At 41.6% G+C, this 25,906-nt stretch overlaps 2 protein-coding genes across 2 annotated transcripts; one reads left to right on the forward strand and one right to left on the reverse strand.

Moving 5' to 3' along the window:
• Positions 1–16,293: 16,293 nt before the first annotated feature.
• SODALDRAFT_277763 (hypothetical protein) lies at positions 16,294–18,828 on the forward strand (the record flags this gene model as incomplete). The annotated part of the gene is made up of 1 exon (XM_028608083.1): positions 16,294–18,828. The coding sequence occupies one exon, from the start codon at positions 16,294–16,296 to the stop codon at positions 18,826–18,828; it is 2,535 nt and encodes an 844-aa protein (XP_028466662.1).
• Positions 18,829–18,921: 93 nt separating this feature from the next.
• Positions 18,922–20,048, reverse strand: SODALDRAFT_277537 (hypothetical protein; the record flags this gene model as incomplete). Its single annotated transcript, XM_028608073.1, has 2 exons — positions 18,922–19,926; positions 19,986–20,048. 2 exons carry the CDS (start codon positions 20,046–20,048, stop codon positions 18,922–18,924), a joined length of 1,068 nt encoding a protein of 355 aa, XP_028466663.1.
• Positions 20,049–25,906: the final 5,858 nt, after the last annotated feature.

The following is a 25,906-nucleotide window of genomic DNA, read 5'->3' on the forward strand; positions in this document are numbered from 1 at the left end:
GGGGAGGGTTCCTTAGCGCACGATTAATTCCTAGTAATACTTAGCGGGGATTATTTTAGGGGAGGCGGGGTCCTATGGCGGTACCGCCGTAGGAGCCCGGGCTACGATATTAGCCTAGGTCTCTCTTATACCGCTTATTCCTTTCCGGAGTTCCTCTCGAATAACGTAACGGACGGAAGCGTATAAGTATACTAGCGGTATTATTCCGGCGTCGTTATGGGTATTACGTATTATAATTAGTTTCTTTATTAGCTCCACGACCTACTTAATTATATTCCTATTAGCTAGTAGGGCCTGAAATTCTGCCTTAATCTTAGCTACTCTTAGTTCCGAGGGGCGCGGTAATCTCTTTTTGGTCTTATATTGGTTCCGTGCTATATCCTGCCTTAGGAGGGGGGGGGAGGGCTTATATTACGAAAACTGGGTCTATTACAAATTTTACGTTTTCGAGGTCCGAATAACGCTATCCTACGATTCTTCCAGTTATACCCTAGCGCTAGTATTAGGGTGCCGCTATAATAGTATCTCGGGAGGGAGGCAGTAGTTATAATTCCTATCTTAGTGGTTTTATCGATTTTACTCCTATTACGTGCCCGTGGTGGATAGGTGTGTCGGTATTAATATATATTACTTATATTCTATTCGTTTTAATACCTTTTATTAGTATTCTATACTTTATTCTTCTAATAGTATATTCAACGTTTCTATTATATTTTGATTCTAATTTTCCCACTATATTCCCTATTTTCTATTTATCTATTATTCTATCTTTGTATCCTATTAGAGGTATAGAGATAAATCCTAAATATCTTACTTATAGCGGCATTTAAATAGTCCTTACTAATACTTATTTTCTTATATACAGTTTTATTAATACTTTATAATCCTTTATTTTATGTATTATTTATTATCTTTACTTATCCGTATTCTTTATCTTTATCTCATCCCTTATCTGTATCTTTATTTTATATGATTTTATTATAGTTCTATCCTATTTTATCCTATTTTATCTTATACTTTATTCTATTTATACTCTGTTTGTATTCTATTTTTATGCTTTTTGTATTCTATTTTATATTCTAATTTTTATTCTAATTTGTATTCTAATTTGTATTCTAATTTGTATTCTAATTTGTATTCAATTTACTATGCTATTTTTATTCTATAATTAGTGAATACCGGGAATCCCCCGGGTTCCTATACGTAAAAGCCGAGGATTCTACGGGGTTTCCCTATAGATACTTAAGTCCCGGGGGCGGCGCGCGCCCGCTTAGTTTAGAGAAGATATCTTTATTACACCTCATATTTTATAGTAAAGTTCCCCTTAAGAAAAGCCTGGCTTATAGGTCCTAGAGTACTAGCTGGCTAGGGATATACTTAGTTAGGGTATATTAAATAGTAGTAACCAAGCTTTTAGGTAAAGTTTATATACCGCTGCCTAGTATAGACGATATATACTAAAACTAAATAGGTATATAGTATACTAGCGGTCGCTATCGCGAACTACGTATATTAAGACTAAGTAGACACGTGGTTTACTAGCGAATACTAGTATACTAGGCGTAGCCGCCCTTAAAGGCGCGAACTTTATATACTAAGACTAAATAGATATAAGGCGTGCTAGGCGAAGACGCCTCCCCTTTAATAGGTTTAGGCGTGGAGTAGTAAAGGAAATTACCGTCCTCTAGTCGTATACCGTAGAATATTACCAACCTTTATAATAACTACTAGCTATAAAACCCGAGCTCTAATACCGCGATAACCTTCCTAATAATCACCAATCGGGCGAGGGATAATAATTATACTAACCTACACCGACGCTAACCGTTTATAATAATCGCTAAAGGGCATAGAATAGCGACTATACTATCCTGTATACTAGTATCCCCCGTGGAACCCGAGCTCTGGTAAGAGAACCACGGGGCGTATAAACCTTCCCCCACCCCCCCTTTACCGTGGCACCGGGCTACTCGATAATTCCCCCCCCCCTTTTTTTTATTTTCCCCTTTTCCCGCGGAGTATAAGGGGAGCTAGCCTCCCCTTACTATAATCTTCCCTCTACCCGTACTTCGCGGAGAATATTTTCCTCCTAGCACGGCTCGCCTTTATCCGACTAGCTTAACATGCTAAGAATATCCGAGGCTAGCGGCGTAATAACCCTAAGAGGAGAAGCGTAGAAGTAGTATCCATGTAAGAGGCTATATATCCTATGGCTTGGGGGTATATCCTAGCCTCCGCCGTAAGAGAAGTAGCTTAATCGCGAGTTATAGGCTTTATTATCGAACCACCTAAGGCCCCCTTAGCTAGTTTTTCCTAGTAAAGGGAGGGCTTCCCCTTATTCTACTAGCCTTTATCGGATTTACCCGAGGTCCCCCGGCTTTTCCTCCTAGTTAAAGGAAGGGCCTCCTTATAGTAGACTCACCTTTAACCGTAACCGATAAGTTTACTAAGGCCCCCCGGCCTATCCACGGACTATAGCACGTATACCGCCGTGTCTATTATTCCGACTAGGACCCTAAGCTCTTATCGGATTTCTAGACGCCGTGGAAGGCTATAGTATCCCTGGACGGCTAAACGATAAAGATCTTTATTCGCCTTACTACCGGCTAAGGATCCGAACGCTAACCTATTCCCCGGGCGAATATCGTGGTTCACTATTAATTCCTTATATCCGCTTATAGTATACCGCTACGCCGTCGCTCTATATGGTGGTTTACCGTCTCCCCCTAATATATCTCCGTCGTTTTATAACGTATACTCCTTTCCTTTCCTTTCTATCCTTTCCCTTTTTCCTTTTCCCTTTTTCCCTTTCCTTTCTTCCTTGTCTCTTTTTTCCTATCTATTATAAATAGAATCGCCGCTAAAGGACGCCCGCGGGATATAGGGCTTATATCGCCCGGGGTAGATACTTAGGGATAAAAGCCGTTATATAGCTAAAGTTCGGTTACCGCCGGCGAATAGTGTTATAGATACAAGCCGTTATATAAAGCCGTTATATAGCTGAAGTTTAATTACCGCCGGCGAATAGCGAGACTTATACGAGTATTATAAGAATAAGGTAACCCTACTAGCGAGGGATAAAGTTAGCTAGGTTACCGGAATAGTTAGATACCGGAAGAAGCTATAGAGGCATAAGAAGATGAAGACCTTAGTTTCTAAGGATAGCCTTGAAGGTACCGGAGGTCCCGAGTATACTATAACTAGGAGACGTTAAAGAACTATAAGGCACGCGACGAAACCAGAAGCCTAAAGCGTTATAAGGTACGCCGGCGACGCGATATAAGGTAAACGTTATCGCCGCCCTAGGTAACGCTAAGGAACTATAAGGAATAGCAGGAATAGAAGGACTATAACCTATATATGCCTTCTATTAACCGCCGGAATAACCAGGGTTATTATAGCGCTTCGTAAAGTACTAGGAAAATAATAACGCACCTATAAAACCTTAGCTTATTTTTCCTTTCCTTTCCTACTTACTACTACCGCGATTATTTATATCGCTAATATAGTTCCCTATTAGTTCTTATATCGTTTACTACAGTTCTTATAGTCCCCTTATAATCACGTCGTTTTATAATATATACCCGCTCTTCCGTTCTCCCCTATACCACTAAAACGCCCTATATACTTCGTAGTATAAACTCCTACGTCGTATTAACCGTCTAAAGACTCCATCTACCGTGATACCTTTAATAAAGCCTTTAGGAATTCTAAGAAACTAGGCTAGGGTTTTACTAAAGAAGGCTATTTCCGCGCGGTTACACTTTACGGAAGAGAGGAGCGCCTAGAAAAAAAGCTCCCCGCTTTTAGAGCTAGATTCGCCGCCTAGAAAGAGTCCTACTAAGCTAGAATTAAGGAGTTCTGCTATTACGCGGAAGTATAGGGTTACTATAGTCCTAAAATATAAGACCTTAACTGTGTTATATTCGTTCCTTATAATTACCCGAAGCTAAACCTTATAGTCACCGAAGAGGAAGCCTATAAGATGGCCCGGTAAATCGCGTAGCCTAAGTACGTGCTTAACGTTAATAAGGACCTTGATTCATAGGAATAGCCTAACGTATCGTTTAAGGAATATATTATAGTATAAGACTCCGAGGCCCCCTATAACTATACGGGTAAGTTTACTAAAACGCCCTAGTCTATCCGTATAATTAACGCGGATTCCCCCCTTATTATAACCGGCCCTTACTCTCCTATATATATTAACCTTAAAGCCGAGGCCGACGCGGCGAATACGGTAACTAGACCGTTATCTACTAATATCTCCTAGGCTAAGAGCCCTAAGAAGTTAGTAAGCTTAATAGTTCCCGGTTTTATACTATAATATATCCGAGATCACGTATACCTATCTAAGGCAGTATACGATATAGTCGTTATAGAAGCCTAAGAAACTATAGTGTATACGGAACTTAAGAAACATATAGACTAATATACTAAGTAAGCTAACGTTACGAATAAGCTAATCCGTAAGTTCCTCCACGGCCTCCCTACTAAGAAGGGTAAGGAGCTAGTTAGAACTATCCTAACCGTCTAAGGGTTTCTCGCTATAGTTCGTACCGGGGAAGAACAGTCGCTTACGCTATCTACTAAACGCTTAGTCCTAGCCGATACTATTACTAAGTAACTAACTAAACGAGTTATCGGAATGCTAGACTCGGAAAAGGCTATAAGGGATATTATAAAGAACTTCGCTAATAGGCTATATATCGCGGGTATTAAGCCCGAATAAAAGGACGTTACTAAGGATAACTAAGTCGTTACTATTATCCGCTAATATAGGTATACGGTAGCCCTCCTTATTTCTACGGCTAGGTTTATACTTACCACGCTCCGAGATAGAGCCGCTAGGAACGTTATATAGAATACCGCGGATGTCCTACTATTACTAACGATATAGCGTATAGGTTATATAGTGGCCGTTACTCCCCTTATAGCTAACGGATAACTTACTAATATATATAGGGAAGCGCTAGTAAATATACTAGCTATCGACCGGGAAAAGGCTATCTTTATTATCCGATACTATATAGTTTTATAAGCTATATAGGCCGACTATTCGGCCGCTAACCTGAAGGATATATATATCGGTGACCGCGCTAAGTTTAAGGCTCGGGCCGCGGAGTTTACTATAGACGAAGCGGCCTTAGCTATAAATACGCCGCTAAACTAATAGGGTATCTCGAGGGTTAGGGCGTAGCCCGCTAATAATAATAATAAATTCACTATAATAGAGTGACTATATAGTTAGGTAGTATAGATACTAAGACCGAGGAGTATTTACTAGGGAACACGGTAAAGGAAGGCCGCGGTATCGGTATAATTTTATTTAGTTCTTTTATCTTTTCTCTTCGCCTAGATAAGTAATAAGTAGTAACGGCGGTAGTCGTTATTAAGGTATCGCTGTATAAGAATATTTCCTTACTCCTCTTCTTTCATTAACTCTAACTATACCGCGGCTTACTAGTATAACCGCGACGCGCCTTAAGTAAGGTTATCGTAGTTACCGGGGAAAGCCCGCGGGACGTAGGGCTTCTCCGCCCGGGGTATATAACACGCCCTAGATACTACCGGGAATACCAGGGTATACTATAGACGTACTATAGTGTATACTATAGCACTTACGGGGTATACTATAGGTACCTTTAGGGTATACTATAGCTTCCCTAGGGTATAATTAGTGAATACCGGGGAATCCCCCGGGTTCTTATACGTAGAAGCCGAGGATTCTACGGGGTTTCCCCGTGGATACTTAAGTCCCGGGGGTACGCGCCCCCTTAGTTTAGAGAAGATATCTTTATTACACCTTATATTTTATAGTAAAGGTTACCCCTCGAGAAACGCCTGGCTTATAGGTCCTAGAGTACTGGCTGGCCAGGGATATACCTAGTTAGGGTATATTATATCCTTTATCTATTGGCGCGTATAATAGTCCTAGATCTAATACGCGGCCTAAATAGCCTTATCCTTCTTATACTTAAAGTAACGAACTTTTACTATCTCTTTAACGCGTTCGGCCAGGAATTTAATATTAGTAGTAAAGTTATAGAGATAGCTTTTAATCTTTTTATAGCTTAACTTTGCGCGCGATATAACGTATATAATAAAGTTCTATGGCTATAAGGTCTAATAAGTGATACGTTACTTCCGCTACGGTATTAAAGTCTTAAGGATATATTAAATAATAGCCTCTTCGTTAGCGAACTCTTCGAGTATAAAGAGCCAGGCGTCTTTATAATCTTTTTCCGTTTTTATATATATAATAGCCTTCTAGACTATTATACAGCCTCGGGGACTATACGGTATCTTATCGTAATTAGGGAGGGTAGTATTAATAGGACCCTCTAATATTAATAATTTACTAAAAAGAGGCGCGTTAGATATAGTAGCTTTAAACGCTTCGCGTTAATATTATTAATCGGTCTTATTATCTCCTAGATAAACCTATCTATCCCTTATCTTACCTTATACGTTTCAATTTACGTGCTATATATAGATCTACTACGAGGTATTATTGAATACTATACTAGTAGTATTCTTATATACCCTCTCGAAGTCGGTGATAATTATAAAAGGGTATTTAATATTAAGGGCGACGCGATATTCGTTAAGACTTTAAAGAACCTATTAGTACGGGTCCTAGTCTTCCTTATTTATAAGGTAAAAGGTAATATTAAAAGTGCTCTGGATATTACTAATTCTATAGATATTATCGAAGGGTATCTTAAACCGATTAGCCTTATATATATTATCGCCTATTATAATTTCGGGATTAAGCTTTTATATCTACTCGTATTATAGGTAGGTCTAAAGAATTAATATAATAACGCCCCTAAGTTATCGGTAGCTATGCCTAATACTATGCGTCTCGAATCCGCGGATTAGGGCTTATATGGGCGTATACCTATCGAGTAACTCTTCGCCTGCTTAAGAAATCTCGTTAACGATATCGTTTTTCACCTAAACCTAGTAAAAAAGAATATATTAGATAAGGACGAATATGGACAACACTAGTATTAACCTAGTTTAGCTACTTCTCGCGTATAAACGTGGTAATCGCGCGAGTAGTTAAGAGGGTTATACTAAAGAGCTAATAGACCTCCCCCCTGTATTTATCGGTCTAGGTCCTCTTACGATAAATAGGATAGGTAGTAATATCCAGGCTCGCCTTATAGTTATAATTAGGGTTTATTATCGTGGTAAACTAATAATGGTTAATACGATTCGTCTTAATCTTAAACGGGCAGGTAGTCTTCTTAGAGGTGATATTAGGCCTTATGCCCGTGGTAACCGAAGGGCGCTCGCTACCTCTATAATTATAGTAAAGCTCGTAGCGACGATATATACTATCCATGGCTAGGTTACTATTATATTAGATTACGATAGTGTAGCCGTTATCGTGGACGTAATCGTTTACATGCATAATAAGCTTATTAATATCCTTATACCCGAGGGCAAAGAACTGCGGCGGTGAAAGCGCTATTTTAACATTATTAGGCGTTAAGGATATTGAAGATAGATGGAAAAACGACGATATCGTGGTTATATGGTAGATGGATTATGGAAGGCGTACGACGGTAGCGGCTATCGCCGGCTGTTGACATGTGGACCCTAGTCGGAATAAAGAGATGCCCTAGTCAGAATAAGTGGTCTTAATATTAAAGTCTTTAGCTTACTACCTATACGCCTCCCGGGTCTTCTTAGCCTCTTTTTTTAGTACTTAATATAAATTATCGAAGGTATTATAGGCTTCGGTATAGGTAGTATAATATCAAGGGCACCTAAGCACTATAATAGTATAGTATCCTAGGCCTTATAGAGATACCGATTCGGGCTTAGCATAATAGCAGTATACACTTTTTATTATAGGGCACCCGCTAGCCTTATAGCCGAAGTATAGACATTTATAGTATTTTAAGGGGCTAAGATTAGGGTTATATAGTTCTTAAATATAGTTACCCCCCTTATAAAGAAGGGTCTTCCGTATAAGAGTTATTACCCCTTCTAGGGAGGCCGATCTAATAAGGAGAAACACGACCTTATTAATACCGTGGCGGGGTAATCGCTATTATACTTAACAGATCTTAGCCTTATGGCTTATTTCTTATAAGGATACTAGCAGGCCTTTTTCAGATAGAGTGTTAAGGTCCTCCTAGGGGATAGCCTTGATAAGTATAGGGTAGATTCGTATCTAGTATAGTTTCTTTACTTAAGGCCTGTTTAATCTATTACTCCTTATAGATAGCCTACTATTATACCCTTTCGGTAAAGGTAAAGTAAATATCTCCGCTAAATAGCTTCCCTGCCGCTATAGTATCGTGTCGGATAGTTATAGCGCTTATAGCTTAAATAATTTCCTTTCGAGTCCTAGCTTTAAGGGGCTAGTCGTTAAGGGGGCTTTTATAGCAGATAATTAGTTCCCGGTAATATCTATTAACGATTATTTTAGAGGGGGGCGGGGTGTTATTATAATATCGTTATAAGAGCTTAGGTTATAATAGCGGCTTAGGTCTCCTTAATACCGCTAATTCCCTTTTGGAGTTTATCTTAGATAATATAACGGATAGAAGTATATAGATATATTAATAGTAGTATAGCTATTGTATTATGGCTATAACGTAACGTGATTAATTCCTGTACGAGCTTTATAACCTATTTAATCGTATTCCTATCAGCTAATAGATCCTAAATTACTACTTTAAGTTTAGCTATCCTCGGGTCTAAGAGTTATAACGGTCCCCTTTTAGACTTATATTAATTCCGCATAGTATCCTGCCCCGAAGGGGGGGAAACGTCTATTTTACGAAAAGTAGGTTTATTAAGAATTTTATAAAGTCGAAGTCGGGATACTACCGTTTATTAAATCTTTCGTTTATACCGTAACGCTGGTATTACGGTCTCTTTATAATAGTATCCCGGGAGACAGACGATAGTTATAATCGCTATCTTAGTAGTGACGTCGACTTTACTCTTATTACGTGCCCGTGGTTAATAGGCGTGTCGTGTATAAATATAACTGTTAGCGGCGTAAGGAGGCCAACAACAATTATTCAATATCTATTTATTTATCGTAAATAGTAAAGCTTAATTACTATAAAAATAAACGGCTTTATTGCGATATCGAAGAATAATGAAAAAATTGTAAATATAGTATAGAGAAAAATAATAAATAGCTCTAGAAAAGTAGGCGGGCGTTTTACGGCTATTTTCGGATATTACGGTTATTTAGTAGTACGGGACAGATTAGATAATAAACCCACCCCCCACTCCGGAGGAGGGGGGGAGGGGGGGGGGGGGGGGGCTTGTAACTATATACATCTATTCCCGCTAAGACCTCGCTTTTAGTATAATACTATAGATAGTTTATAAGCAAAGAAATATATAGTATTATAACTATACTTTAGTAGGCTCGATATTAAATTATCCGCGCGTACTAATCCTTCCTAATTCTTTATATATTTAGTGATTTTATTAAGTATTTTACTTTATTTTACCTATATAAGAATCTATTACTATTTAGATACTATACGTATAGATTAAATATATTTAACAGAACTAAATAGCATAAGAGTACTTAATACTAGTATGTAAGTTAGATTGTGTATAAATAATAGACGAAATAGTATATAGCTTGATAAATTATGCCGAGGTATGTTTTGTGAATGTATAGCGAGAGTGCCGACTCCTTACGTAATAAAACTACTAATCCTTCGTTTCTACGGTGGGCCTGTCGCACGTCACATAGCACTTGGATAATTAGCTTAGTAGAGCAGAAATCTCGTGTATATGTATTGTGTTAAATTATATCTAGGAGAGTCTCTTATACTCTTAATTAGGGTAGTGAAGACTCTATTATGGGTACTATATTATTTGGATCCTATCCGGTCTTTTCCGGTATCCGGCCCTGTTATATCTTAATACCCGAGGTCCCCGATATCCGAAGCCCTTAGTGATAGCGTGGATCCCCCCTGGATCCCCTATAGACCACGTTATAGTCCGTGCGCCTATACGATACACCCTCTTAGTTAAGGTGGGTCTTCCCAGGTCAACTAACTAATTAGAGGCTTCGGTTTAAACTAAACGCTCTTAACTTTTTTATCGTAAAAGTAATAATTAGGGGAAAACGCCCTCGTAAAAGGGATCTAAATCCGCCCTATTTAACCGTTTAATTTAAATCTATCTTAATTAGTTCCTTAATTCTGATTAGCCGGATCTGCTTAATCGGATCTATATCTATCGGATCTTCTACGCCCTCGGGGGCCTTTATTATAGCCGTTTTAGCGCGTTTAATCTCTTTGTATAGTCGTTTAGACTACTTAATACGGTCCTGTTAATCCGTTAAATTAAGCTATTACTATAGTCTTTTAATCCCTGCCTCCGGTAGTGCCTTCGTTAAACCGTCCGCGATTATCTCCTTCGTATTAATGTACATGACCTTAAAGAGGCCCTGCTATACTAACTAACGTGCTTACTAGTTATAAATATCGACGTGCCGTAGCCTTATTCGCAGGCGTTATACCTTCTTATTAACGAGGTTAATAGTCTACTAATTATTATAGTATAGCTATAGGTACTATTAGTCTAACCGAAGCTCTAAGTCCCTTAATATCCGGCTAACGAATAACGTCTCTTTAGCTACCTCTATAAGAGCGAGTAGTTCAGATTCTATTAACGATATCGTGACCGTTAGTTACTTACCCGCCTTCTAGTTAACGGTTCCCCCGAAGAGCTTTATCGTATATTCTTATAAACTCTTACGGTCTGGATTATCCCTAAAGAACGCGTCGCTTACTATTAGGAAGAGCCTATCCCCGCCGAATTCTAGGTAGTGGTGTCTTATATAATATAGAAATAATAGTATTTATTCAGTCTTTTTAAGATAGTCGGGGGAGGCATTAACGTTATATTAGGAAAGCTTAAAATAGACGAACGTGATATCGGGTCATATCACGATAGCAGCGTATAGGATAGAACCGATTATACCCTAATATTAGCGGACCTCGGGAATTAACGTGCGGGTGCTATCGCGAGGTATTACCGGCTCCGTAGATAATAAGACCTTTAGTGGTTTTTGGCAGAGTATATCTGCGTAGTACTTAACCGCGATCTTCTTTACGTAAGAGAATTATAATAGCTATAACCTACGGGTAGCTTTATCCCTTAGGACCTTAATTCCTAGGAACTAACAGATTTCTTCGCCTCCTAATAACCTATAACTCCGCTTAAGGGTAGCCTTAAGGTTATCGGCGTCTGTCTTATAGTCTTTATAGTATATAAGTCCGATATCGTTAACGTAGAAGAATAGGATTAAACCGTCGCGGATTATAATATAAGGGTTATTAGGGACGGCTATAAAACCTATCCTCTATAGCGTTCCACTGAATTCCTTTCACTATAGTAGTAGCGATACCCTTAAACCGAAGAGGGCTTTCCGTAGTAGTAGGACCTTACCTAGTACTTCGTAGCCTTACGGTATCTTTATAAATACCTCTTCCTTAAGGTTAGCGTCAACGAACGCGTTAACGGTATCGAACTGCCTTATTTCTAGATGAAATCGGGCTGCGATCGCTATTAGTATACGGAAGGACTGCGAGGCTAGCGTTACGGCGTAGTTATCTTTAGTCTTTAACCGTTTTTATTAATCCCCTCGGACTATAAGGCGTGCCTTATACTTAAGGAGGGTGCCCTCCTTATTAAATTTATAGGTGTATACCTATCTATAGGCGAGGACTTATTACTTCTTAGCCTAATTACCACTTACCTCCTACTAATAGCCTATCTATTAATACCCCGTAAGGTATTCCCCCTTAGCCTATAACCACCGCTCCTGTAATGGGTAAAGGCGTATATCGCTGTAGTAGTTTAGCGGAGGTAGGAGATCCTTACGGGTTAGGCGTGATAGCGGCTAGGAGGTATTAGAGGGAGTAGAATTTATAGTACCGACGTCGCTATTATTAATAGCTTACTTCCTCGCGCGTATAGGGTTATAAGTCCTTTTAGCGTTAAAGAACGCCTTTTAGGCGTTATTATTCTACACTTTCTCGGTCTTATAGATACTTACGATAGATAGGTGTGCCGCTAACGTGTACCCCTTAAGGGTATCCACGGCTACCCGTTAATTATTATCGTCTCCTTCTACCTTAACGCCCCTAACTACCGCTAACGATATAAGGAACGCGCGCGCAGGATCATCCGGGGATATTAGAGGCGTGGGAAACGGTTCGAACCTTATAGCGGTAAACCGCGGAGTATCCGTAATAGTGTCCCTAGTAATAGCGGTGGCCTTTCCCGTAGTAATAGCGGTAGCGTTTTCCTGGCCCGTAGTAATAGCGGTATTATTACTTTTACCTATAGTAATAGTAGTGGTATAGTCTTCTCCTATAGCGATAGTAGTATCTATAATAATAGCGGTGCCCGTAGCGATATCGGTGGCCTCTCCCGTAATAATAACGGTAGTATTAAAGTTAAGAGGTCCTAAATCTATAGCCTAGGTATTAGGCTATAGATTTAGAACCTTATCTATAGTAATAATAATAGCCTCTCTTATAGTAATAGCGACGGCCTTATCTTTATCCGTAGTAATAGCGGTAGTATCGCCTTTACCCGTAGTAATAGCGGTAGCGTTAAAGTCTTCCGACTCGAGGTCTAATACGTCTACGGCTATACCCCTTAATAGTAGCCTATTCGCGGTCGTGGTATCGCTAGATTAGGTGATACGGATAGATTATAGGTGTTCCCCGATTTCCTCGGCGGAAGTAATAGCTTATAGCGTTTTAATCCTGCCGTTAAATATCTTATCTTCGTTAAAGACTACGTCTCTTATAGTAATAATATCCGTTAGGTATAGTAGCTAAATACGGAAGCTATTCGAGGATTAGTATCCGATATAATAACCGATCTATACCTTTGGTTCTAGCCTTTATCGGCGGTTCCTTTTAGCTTAGGTATCGCGTGTTTTTATATAGGCTTTATAGCCGTAAGCTTATAGGTGCGTAAGGTTAGGTTAATAGCTGTGTAGGCCTTCGTATAGTATCTTCTAATCGTTAATATATCGTGGTATTCTATTATATAGATATATAGTAGTCTTAAAGATCTTAGGCTAGATAGATAGAGGTAGATCAGCCCTAATCTTTATAGCCCTCGCCCTCCTTTTAACGATACCTTTAATCCATTCTATAATGTCGTTTTAATCCTATAAATATAATGCCGACGGCTAGTATTCTACCCCCTTAGTAGCGAGGAAAGTAACGACTTCTAGGTATTAAAATATCTCGGAATCGGCTTATAGGATATATAGCCTAACGTCGAATTAGGTCTTAAGTAGGGTAAAAACGTCTTTTAGAGCGTATAGGATAGAGCCTTAGTCTCTCTTTTATAGGTAGTAATCCTACGTATAACCTATATACACGTCTATAACGAATATGATAGACTGATATAGTCCGCCCGCTAACTACTCCGCCTTTTCTAGATTATAAAAATTAATAGCTAGGGCCTCTCCGGGCTTTAACGTGTAAAGGGATAGTATCCGCCGGATCTATATAGGTATTTACGATCACCTATACGCGTTATAGTCCGTTATATAAGGTCCCTTTATCTTTACCCCCTAAGTAGCGTTAATATTCTTTACGAGAGTATCGGTGCCGTAGTGGCTAAGGCGTTTATACTACTATTATACCGTGGTCTTTTACGGTTACCGCGGTTATCGTGATCTTCTATACGGGTTCTCGCGCGGGTGCTTTACCGAGACCGCGAATATAGTGGCGGCTATAGCTTCCGCGCGCTCGATTATATACTAACCGTGGATATCTAGTAGCTTATAGATAGGCTAGTTATCGGCGGAGCTAATAATAGTGTCGTTTATAGTATCTTAGCGGTAGCCTTATAGGCGTAGTTAGCGTTCCGAGATAATATTAGTAACGAATTCCTTATAGTATACGATATTATAGAGGCGTAATAGCCTTTTCGTGCCTAATAGGGATTATATATATAGCTTAATATCTCCGTATCTAAGAATAGGAGCCTTATAAGTACCCACTTAAAGGGATAAAGATAAAGTATCCTTGGGTAGTCGAATAGCCATAAAACGGCTTTAATTATTAAAGATATAGATTTATAATCCTAAGTCTAGGATCGCGTAGTGTAATAGCGCTCTAGCTTAGTTAATAGAGAGGGATACCCCTTATTCTTATTATAATCTTAATAGTATTGTTATACGATAACGGCGCGCTACCCCTTAGGTTAGGTAGGCGCCTAGTCTCCCTATCGCGGTGACGGATAGGTCTTTTAAAGCTATACTTACGGGTAGCCTAGTAACCCCCCGATTTTATTATATAGTAGTTATACTAGGCGTAGTATTATAGAGTTAATCTTCCTAGACTTCCTCTATCTTATTAGCGGTAATAGCCCTTAAGGCTTCCCGCCTTTTCTATATTATAGTGTTTACGCGGCTTTTAAAACTATAATTATGTATCTTCTTTTCCGTAACCTTTATAATATCTTCACGGCCACGCTAAGTATAAGGGCGTATATCCGGCCTTATATACTAATAGGCGGCGGTAGTATAAAGGTTCTTATATATCTTATAAGGCCTTCTTATTATAGGAGGGATAGCCTTTACGGACGTATTACTATAAGGACGCTTCTTATTATCTTTATTATTAGTAGTATCCTTAGTATCGGGGAGGTTCCTAAGGGTATTAAAGGTGCCTCTCCCGACTCTAGGCCTTATAGCGGAGGATTATAGGCTTTTTATATTACTAAAAACCGCACGTAGAGCCTTTACGAAATCGTTAATCGTTAGCTTATTTTCCGTCATCTTATGGTAGTTATTTACTAGGTAGTTATTACTCTATTCCTAGGCGATAGGTCTAATAGCATTTAACGCGTTTTCTACCTAATAGTCCGCGCTTAATAGCTCTAAAACGCTTATATATTTATAGTATATTATCGCTATTTTCTAGCTTATAACCTAGCGGTCTATATCCTTAGGTATAGCCTTTATAGGCGTAGTATATAATCGATATAGGACTAAGGCTTCCTTATAAAGGTTTATAGGGGTTAGTCCTATATACGTATATAGGAGAGTAATCTAAGCCTATAGGTTATTTATAGTATTATCCTATAATTAGGCGAGGAGGCTATATAATATTGTATAGACGGTCCTTTCGATATAGGAGTATACCTTATTAAACTCTTTTTACTACGCGTTATAGTCTGCCTTTTCCTTACGGTATACGCGGCGATCTTATACGTAGCGCGTATACCCTTTTTTAGAGAGGTTATTAATAGACGTAGGCGTCCTAGTTATTAGTTCTTTTATTACGGCCGTAGCCTTCCGGCGAGCGGCTATCTTCCTTTTACTAATAGCCGTGGCCGCCGTAATACCGGCCGTAGTAGCCGTGGCGGCGTCCGTGGCGTTTATAGCCTTATCGCCCTTTAGCGTAATAGTGGAAGACGGAGTAGCTACTAACGGTAGTAGCCGTGGCCTCCTCCGTGTTAGGGTCCACGGCGAGGGCCTTATATTTACGGACGTTAGGCGGTGTAGGTATAGGGAGGAGATAAGCATTAGCCTCCTTATCGCTTAGCTTTAGATTTAGGTAGTTATCCTAGTAACAGGCCGATTTACCGCGTATAGCACGCTCCTAAACTGCCTAATCCCTTTAGTTAATAAGGGTAATAGTGGCCGCCTTTTATTCGGCGTTAGATATATTAGAAGATATCTTTATTAGTTTATCGGTTAGTTAATTAATTAGTAGGTTAATTAATCTTTTAATTACTCTAATTAGGTTAATAGTAGTTATTTAAGAGTGCTTATATAGACGTGATTATTTCTGTATAGTAGAATAGGGGTAGCCTTATTAATATCTATCGTTTAGGCGTTATAAACCGGGCTTATAACTATCGCACGTTATATAGCACTTAGATAATTAACTTAGTAGAGTAGAAATCTCGTATATATATATTATATTAAGTTATATCTAGGAGAGTCTTTTATACCCTTAATTAGGGTGGTGAAGACTCTATTATAGGTACTATATTATCTGGATCCTATCCGGTCTTTTCCAGTATCCGCCCCAATTATATCCTAATACCCGAGGTCCCCGATATCCGAAGCCCTTAGTCATGGCGTGGATCCCCCCTGGATCCCCTATAGACCACGTTGTGGTCCGTGCGCCCATGCGACAGGGCCTTGGTACTCCGTATACAACCCAACATCAGTGTTTACAGGAAGATTTCCATCCAGGCAAACCCGATCATACCAACAACATCTTATCTCATACAAGGGGACATGAAATGTTCGCCACAAGAACGATCTGCTCAAGATGCCGATCCAAGGTCCTGGCCAAACCATTGGCGAAAAGTACAGCCGCCGCTCAACGTTTGACCACGTCCTCCTCGACGACAACTGACACCAATTCCCCTGTCCCTGCCTCGAAGTTCAGAGAGGCGATAGTCCAAGCTGCTGGCGAACCAGTGGAAAATGCGGACTCAATCCTTTCGAGGAAACGGCAACGTGGAACGCAGCGTCAGAATACAAAGAACAGGGCCTTACATTTGTTCGAAAGCACCGTCAATGCTGCACAACAATCCGAATCCGGCACAAACATTGACGCTGGACAATTATACCGACTAGGAAGCGACATCAACGCGGCATTGGAGAACAAGGACGGTCTCTCCCTCCTTCAGGTTGTTGCACAATGCTTTGCAATAGTGCACGATGACATCCTTCCTGTCTTGCGCCAGCCAGGCGGCGAACGTCTACCCAAGGTCACATATGCCAAGGCCACGCAAGCTATGCGAAAGTTACTAGAGGTGAAGAAAAGTGCCTGGGAGTCCCCAGATCTGCCTAGAACCGCAGACATCTGCAACGCGATAGGAGAGCTTGGCATGAAATCTCCCGGGCGCCTGGATCCTTACATTACCCTGCTGCAGCATCTGCTTCGCGTTCCTGACCACGACGCTGACCCCTCCACTTCGTCCGATGCCTTCGACCTCAGGCTCTTGGAGGACCTTGTTGCTTGTTGGCAGGATCTCTCCTCTTCGAGACATATCTATAGGGCACGCGGCCTGGGTGTCCGACGCACCGGCTTGCGAAATCATGGGCAGGCGAACCATGCAACGAGCAGCTGCCGAGCTGAATTCCCTCTACTCGCTTCTCTCGACATGAGCAAGCTGGTAGTGGTGCTGGCCAGTACTTACATCGTCCTCTCTGATCCACGTGCACTGCAGACCGCCAGGGATGAACATGTTCAAAATTTGCTCGCCGACCTGGAATTTCTTGTGAAGCCTTTCGATTGTGCCACCCTACAGCCCTTCTTTTCTGACTATCCCGACCTCTGGCAATACGTATCTGTTCGAGCGACCTGGTCATCCATGCAATTCTCGCCTTCTGCGAAACCACCAACGGCAGCTCGGCCCACCTCGTCTCTCAAACATAATGCACCGAACACCACTGGAACACACCGTCGGATATCCTATGCTGCTTGGCACAAAAGACTTGGGTCGCGGTTCAAGGCGAACGACGTTTCTGGGCTAAATAATGCCTGGGAACAACTGACAAACACTGCAGATGATCCACAGCGACAAGAGAAACTGCGAAACTGCCCTGAACTGTTTGACTTCATTCTCCACCAATGCTGTAGCAAGCAGGGACCGGAGGGAAATGCGCTACAGCAATTGGCAGGTCGTGTCTTGGACTACATGGAGGATATCAAGCTCCCGCCCACTATCAGAACGTACACTTCGATGATGGAAGGTTGGAAGATTGCGAAAAAGCTCCAGCCGATTGAAAAACTCTGGGCCCAGGTTGTCAAATCGGGTATGCAGCTCGACGAACACATCTGGTCGAGCCGAATTGCTGCCTACGGTAGCCTGGGGCGGCCCGACGACGGACTAAGATCGCTCGATGAGATGAATCAAGAGTGGGAGCAGGCATGCAAAAATGGCAGCCCTTCCCTGGCAGTGCAACCTGGCATAGCTAGCGTCAATGCTGCCATCTCGGGCCTTTTGCGAGTCGACAGATTGGACGCCGTCCATCGGGTATTGGCATGGGCCAGCGAAAGGCAGATAGAGCCCGATATTTGGACGTATAACAGGCTGCTTAGCCACATGCTGAAGAAAGGTCACATGGAGGAAGCTGACAGAATCCTGACAAGCATGAAGACGTCGGGCGTCGCCCCAGATGGTGCGACTTTCACCATTATCCTCGAAACCGCCCTCGCGGAGATGGGGACACAGACACCTGACTCGCAGCGTAGAACGGTTGCCAAAGTTTTCGCCGAAATGTCTGCCTGCGGCATTGAGCCAAACCAGGAAACCTATGCTAAGATGCTTCACGTCCTCGTGCGTGCGGGTAACGTGGCCCGCGTTCCCATTGAAGCTGTACTGGCGCACCTGCGTGGCTCAGGGCTCCAGCCATCGCCGGAGATCTGCACCATCTTGTTCGAATACTACTTTTCCCGACGCCCTCGCGACTGGGATGCTATCCGCGCTCTCATCGCCGATCGTCGCTCTCGCACTCGAGTCCTTACGGACCGAGTCTTCTGGGAAACTGTCATGCGGCATCTCAACTCGGCTGGTGACAACGCAGGCGCTTTGGAAATCTTCTATGACATGGACGACTGGGGTATCTGGCCGGCGCTACCCGTTCTGGAACCGATACTCCGTTCTCTAACAGACCGCGGAGATTGGGACGCGGCGAGACAGTTTGTCCAAACTGTGATGCGACAAGAGAGAAGCCCGGCAGCTGATCAGGGAGGGCGATATTGGAAACATGCCTTTTGGGCTATTGCCAAGGATTATGGCCTCATGGAAGAGGGCTCGACCTGAACCCTCGTAGTAGATTCGGATTCTGTCACAATAGACAACATTCAGTGAGGAGCATACGCATGGAATTGCCAACTTCTGACCGTCCCAAACTCGTTACGGGTCACTAGAGTCGTCTTGCTGTGCCGATGGTGTTTCTTTATGGTGTTCGATAACGGCCAATGATTTTTCGAGCCCTTCGACCTCGCCTTTGGCAAATTTGCGCCCTCGGCCTTGCCAATCTCCGTCTCTGACCAGGCCGTTATCGGCCAACTCCAGTCCCCAGACGCTCTCGAGATGTTTCCGCGTGGCTCCCTGGACATACTCCATCCTTTCGCGCCTCCATCCTCTTCTGGGCTGATCGCGTGCTTCTGATGCATCGCTATCACCTTCTAGGCCAGGTATAAGATTACTCAATGAGGTTGACAAGGCCCGCAATGCCTGCATTTGGGAGAGGGTAAATGCAGAGGTGGTAGTGATTGGCGTCTGAGCATCAGCCTCTGCCAGGTCGCCATTGTCATGTAAAAATCCAAACGGGCCCTTATTCTCGACGGTCTCTCTCTTGGTATCACTCTTAATCACGGATGATCGCATAGAGGTAGATAACTGATCTCCAACGGAAACACGCAACTTGGCGAGTAATTCCGCATTTCTGGCCTTCTCGACATATAGCATTCCATTCAGCCTCTGGCTCTCCTGCAGACTGCGGCGCACTGCGTTCACACTCTCTGTGGAGGGCGACTCGTCGCGATGGAGGGCATCGAAGGCGAGATCGTTGTAGTGGGCGAGGCGGATCCAGGAGCGGGTAGAGGCGTTGACGCAGATAAGATACTTCATAACATAGAGCTCGAAGATGTCAAAATTCTTGTCGATGGCATTGCATAGGAGAGTTTCTAGCTTGTGCACGCCATCCGCAACTTCGAATTCGGCGGCTTCCTGCGGACTCAGCGGAAGTGGGTGTGGTGCACCCGACGATTGCCCTTGTTGTTGTTGATGTCGTTTTTTGAGGGCCCGTTCAAATCCGAGGGTCTTGGGGGTCGCACCGGCAAGGCCCTGTTCGACGCGATCAAGGGTTCGATCCGCTAAACTGTTGACAACATTGATTATGCTGTCGAGGAGGGACTGATGATTGTCAACCCTCAACGTCCAAGGAACACCCGTCTCGCTAGAGTAATACTCACGACTGGTGCATATCCGAGATGTTCAGTTAGAAGCACGGTGTCAGGCGGTTGTGTTCCAGCCATGTCTTCGTTCTTTCTAAGGTAGGATGTTATTGAGATGTCGACTTCAGTATCAAAACCAAGGCGAGACGCGTCGCTCCTACACCTCTACCAGGATCTAGTATGTTAGCGCGTAAACAACTAATATGACTGGCTAGGGATACCAGAGGGTGTCGAATAGACCATGGTCTTTTCTGTTACGTAACGGGCCGGATTGCCGAGATTATAAGCCGGGTGGATGTTGTCGAATAGACTATGGCCTGTTCGAGGATATACTATTACGTAATAGGCCGGATTGCCGAGCTTATAATCCGGGTGGACACCTGCAGAATCCTCACCACTAATATTACAGTGGCAGGAATTCTCTGACCGTCGGTTAGAGTTATAATATATATATAACTGACTAAATTAATTTTGACCGTTTTTATGACGATTTTGGCTACGCTTTATTTAATACTTAAGAGTCTTACTTACTAAGTAAAAACCTACTCTTTTTACCTTTTATTACTACCGATTAAGAAGCTACGCCGATATAGTGTGTTAATCTATAACTAACTATTAAGATATCGAATTATAAGCCTGTTACCTATAAAACCTATCGCGATTAGGAGCTCTGGAGTAAGTACTATAAAGCTATAGGCATTAATAACGAAGTCTAGAAATATCTACGCCCTAATAATCCTATTCCCCCTCCTTAAAAGCCTATTTTGCCCTCCTACGCCACCTTCTAACCGTCGCACGTAACCCTATAAGCAGAAGCTACGCCCTTATAGTGGTTAGATCTAACACCTACTAGGCAGCGCACCTACGACTTAGCGATATAACGCTAGAAGATATAGAGAGATAACTACGCTAGGTATATTAAGGGTATTAGAGCCGTTTTAAGCTAGTAGACTAATACTATCGATAAAAGCCGTAAGCTCCTACTACGTAATCTAACGCCTAAAAAGGTGTTTAAAGCTGTTCGACCCGATACTACTCTCTATATAACCACCCGCCGCGTTAATACCTACGAAGACTATAACGAATATATCTGCGTAGCGCTAACGACCTTAAAGAAGCTATAGGAGTGGTTATCTAGATAGTAGGAGCTATTTGTACGTTTTAAAGAGGTCTAATCGAGGCCTGTAATATATATCTAGATAGTAGACTTTTTTAGAGGTATACGTTTAATCGCTAGTCGCGATCAGACCGAAGCCGAGGGACGCTTTCTAGATAAGAAAGTACTACTCCCCGAATAACTTTACACCCTTAGTTAACGATATATCGAGACTAGACTTAGAGACTAAGGAAAACATAGTAGCCACCGCGCTATAGTATTCCCTATACTATATACCGGAAGCGAAGAGGGCGAAGATACCCTAGATACCACGGCTAATCCTTATAAAAAGGGCGGCCGTGGGAGGAATAAAGCTAAGAATCCTACTACCGCGGTATCTATAGCCATACCTTCTATTACTTTAACTAACCGTTCTTCTTCTAAAAGACGTTAATCTGCCCTCCGATAAGGGGAAACCTATTAAGTATACGCTACGCCGTATCACGATATTGACGATTATTACTATATCTTTCCGGAGATAGCGTTCGACGGCTAGATACCCTATAAAAACACTAAAATAACCGTTTACCGGATCCTAAAATACGACCCCGCTATACGCCCGGAAGTAGAAGAACTACGCGCTATAAAGAAGATTAAAAAGGATATAGGTTAGGATACTATATAGCTTAAAGAGACGTGACTCGACTATAGCGGCGTCCGGAACAGCGTTTCCTATATAGCTAGCCCTATAGTAAGAACCGCTGCTACTAGTTACCCTCTTCGAGCCTCTACGATCCTCGATTCCGGCGCTACTATTTATATGTTTGACGATTTTTCCTGTTTTTCTGATTTTATACTAGCCACCCAGGGAGACTACGTGGTCGCCGGTAGTTTATCCCTACCTATTAAGGGTTACGGTAACGTGACCGTGAGATTAAACGGACTAATAGGAGGCCTTAATTTCAGGCTATTAAACGTCGTATACTACGAGGATTTTACCTATAATTTGATTTCTAACTAACACCTACGTCTTCGAGGATCCTAGTAGGATTAGAAGCCACTAAATAACTACTTTTAACGTTCTAATAGGTCTATACTATACTAGCTAAGTCACCGCTTCGATTAAACCGTGGTTAAATACGTGCCCTCTAACCAGTCTACGGCTGCTTTTCTAGGCTCTTCTTTATCGTCTTATACCCGAAAAGCCGTCTATATATCAACGATAGGGTATCTAAGCACTGCGGAGGGTATCTTATAGTATCTACGGCTAGGGCACGCTAGCCTTAAACCGCTGAGGCACCTATAAAAGCAGCTGCAGGGAGATGAAATAAAGGGACTAATAACTATCGAGTATAAGGCCTATAAGCTTATAAAGATAAAGCGGTATATTAGCAGGCACCCTTATAATATACCTGCTTCCATAGGGGAGAGGTAGGCGATTAGGTTTATAGAGTTTAACCGAATATCCGATAAGGACTCGCGGTTTATATATTTCACTGACCGTTATAGTGGTTTTACGGCCACCTACATTATAAAAAGTAGCTAGTAGTGGATATCCTCGTAATAATTAAGGAATTCCTCGCCTAGGTAGACCGCTAATTAGGCTATAAGGTACGCGTTGTCGAATCTAATAACGAACTAACTTAATCCCACGATATTACCTAATTCCTGCGTAAAGAGGGTATCCTTTCAGAGGTATCTACCGCCGATACTTAAGCGTGGAATAGGGGTGCCGAACGCGCTATTACCGTGGTTATTTTAAAGGGTTATGCGATAAATATCCATGTAAAACTGCCACTGTTTATATAGCCTAAGGCTATTCCTATAGCTGTATACGTCTATAACCGCACGCTATAAAGGCAGTAGAAGGATTGGAACACGCCGTATAAGGTCCTCTTTAAAAGGAAGCCGATTTTATTATACCTTCGAGCCTACGGCTATAAGGCGTATACGATAATAAAGGACGCCTAAGAGGGCGCTAATAAGCTATTAAATCGTACCGCTTGTTATGCCTATATCGGCTACCATATCGGCTACGATTCCACTAATATCTTCCGTATCTAGGTGCCTAGCCTATAACGTTATAACCGCGTTATTCGCACGCGCGATATGGATTTTAACAAAGGCGCCTTTTGTAACAGCGATATTAACGGCTTTAAGGATAACCTCCGTTAATTAACCGTGGAATAACTAAAAGACTTAATTAGTTAGATCGAGTAGGAGAGGGCTAGAGATTCACCGCCGTTTATAGACGTATAAGCTAAGGACCCCCCCTTTATATAACTGCTTATTTTGAATTTAACCCTCTGCCGGGGGTAATTCCCCCCGAATCCTCTTCCTTAACGGCTTTACCGTTAAGGTTATAGTCCGCAATGCCCGGCCGTAAAGGGGTGGAGGAGGCTATCTTAAGTCTATCAGGATAAGATTTAGGTCACCAACAGTATAATTTAACTAGTATAGCGCCTGATCACCGTCTATATTAGCCCGATCTACTACTTCCCACTCCACTAATAACCCCGCCGTTAGTCGTAACGCTAATAGTAGCCGTAATATTAGGAAATCGTGAATCCTCTACGGTTATAGCCGTAGAGCTTCTTATAGATAAAGGAACACGGTACTACGATACCCCTATAGTTACGGCTATAAGGCTCCCTATAGATAAGGGAGCGCGGCTAATTTAGTAAGGAGATAGCTAGAAAAGAGACTGTTAGGTAGCTGCGTTTAATGCTAGCCGCTACGCCCTAAATATACATAGTATAGATAGGACTCCGCTAACTAAGTTACCATTAAAAAGGACTACCTCTATACCGCTATAGCGGCGTTTATTACCACTACTCGATACTATAGCCCTAACGACTATCTCAGGAAATATAACCCGGTGGTAGCCTCGGGAAGTATAGCTCCGGCGCTTACTTCGGCGGCTATTAAGATCTATCGTAAAGACCTCCCTCCTCCTCCGAAGAACCCTCGCGATATACCCTTATACCCTATACCTACCTATTCCGATAGGCATAAGAAGACTACCTACGGAGCTACGAGGAGATAGGGTCGTGGATACTGGTACCAGCGTCTACCCCAGATAAAATTCAGGTTCTTATTTGGATATAGGTAATAATATATAAATTCGATAAGCATAGATTTCTATATAAATATAAGGTAAGGCTTATAGTATAAGGAGATTAGTAGTATTAATCCTCTCTTAAGGAGATATACGTAGTAACGCTAGCCGGATAGTTATTCCGTGCGTTAATAGCTATCACTGCGTATTTTAACCTTATACTATTATAATGCGATATAATAAACGCGTTCATATACACGCCCCTTCCCTATAATATCTTTATATACCCGCCGCTAGGCTTTCTAGCCACTAGGAGTCTTTTATACCTAAAAAAGACGTTATATAGACTTAAAGAGTCCCTATTACTTTAGTAAAAGCACTTTTCGGCTATCCTTTTAGCGGAGGGTTTTTAGATAGTGCCGTAGGAACCGTATTATTTTCTACGACGTGGTTTAATTCTATTCTTCTACGTCGACGATATCGTTAGTACTTATAAAGAATAATATAAGTCGTAGATAAAGCAGGCCGTTAATAACCTATAACGCTACTATAACCTATAAGGTAGCGATTCTCTATAGTGGTTCCTTAGTATTAAGGTTATTCGCGACCGCGTCGCCTGTAAAATCTAGCTATTATAACACGACTATATTATAAACTTAGAACGTCTTTTGAAGCTAAATAGTAACAGTAAGTATAGCAGTAATTATCGCCTAATACACCTAATTAAAATCGTAGAACTAATACCCTATTTAGGGACCTCGACGGACGTTAAAAGCTATTAACGGAAGATAGGATCTATGCTATACGTAGTAGTGATATCGCGGCCTGATATCGCGTTTATAGTATCTGGGCTATACCGATTTACCGTTAATCCAGGGCTAGTATACTATAAGGTAGTAGATTATCTAATTCTTTATCTGACTAATAGCTAATCGTTTATATTAGAACTAAGGGGTAGCGATACTATCGAAATCTACGCTAACGCCTTATTTACCGACAATACTCTTGATCGGAAGAGTAGTTAAGCGTTTATAATACGCTTATTTAGCGGTATAATAGCGTGGCGTGCTAGTAAGCAGGATACGATTATGATATTAATAACGGAAGCAGAGCTAATAGCGTTAGTATAAGGTGTAAAAGAGGGTATCTTTATATAACGCCTATTATTTAGTATAGGAGTAGAATTTAACGATCCGGAATTAAGGATCCTATATAATAATAACTAAACGATTCGATTAGTTAATTAAGAGATTAGTACGCTAATAATGTGCCTCTGCTATATCGATATCCACGGCCACTTATTACGTTAAGTAAAGGAGCGAGGGTAGATACTCGTAATATACGTTATAAGCGGGGAAATAGTGGTAGACGGCCTAACGAAGGCGTTATACGGCGAGAAATTTAAGACGTTTAGGACTTAGGCGGGTAAAATAGATATACGGGACCCGCTATAGTAAAAATAGCTAGAGGAAGTCCGGATAGAGTATTTAGAGGACCTAGAGTATTAATTTAAGGGCGGCTATAGCCAATGGATTATATAGCTAAATTATCTGCCGGTTACGAATAGCTTTAATCGCCTAACTAATATTTAGGGTAATTAGAGGATGTATCGAATAGACTATAGCGTACTCGAGGATTTACGGTTATATAATAGGCCGGATTACCGAGCTTATAATCCGGATAGACACCTGCAGAATCCTTACCACTAATATTATAGTCGCAGGAATTCTCTGACCGTCCGTCAGAGTTATAATACACATATAACTGACTAAATCAATTTTGAGC

This window comes from Sodiomyces alkalinus, assembly GCF_003711515.1.
Source record: "Sodiomyces alkalinus F11 unplaced genomic scaffold SODALscaffold_5, whole genome shotgun sequence".
NCBI lineage: Eukaryota > Fungi > Ascomycota > Sordariomycetes > Glomerellales > Plectosphaerellaceae > Sodiomyces > Sodiomyces alkalinus.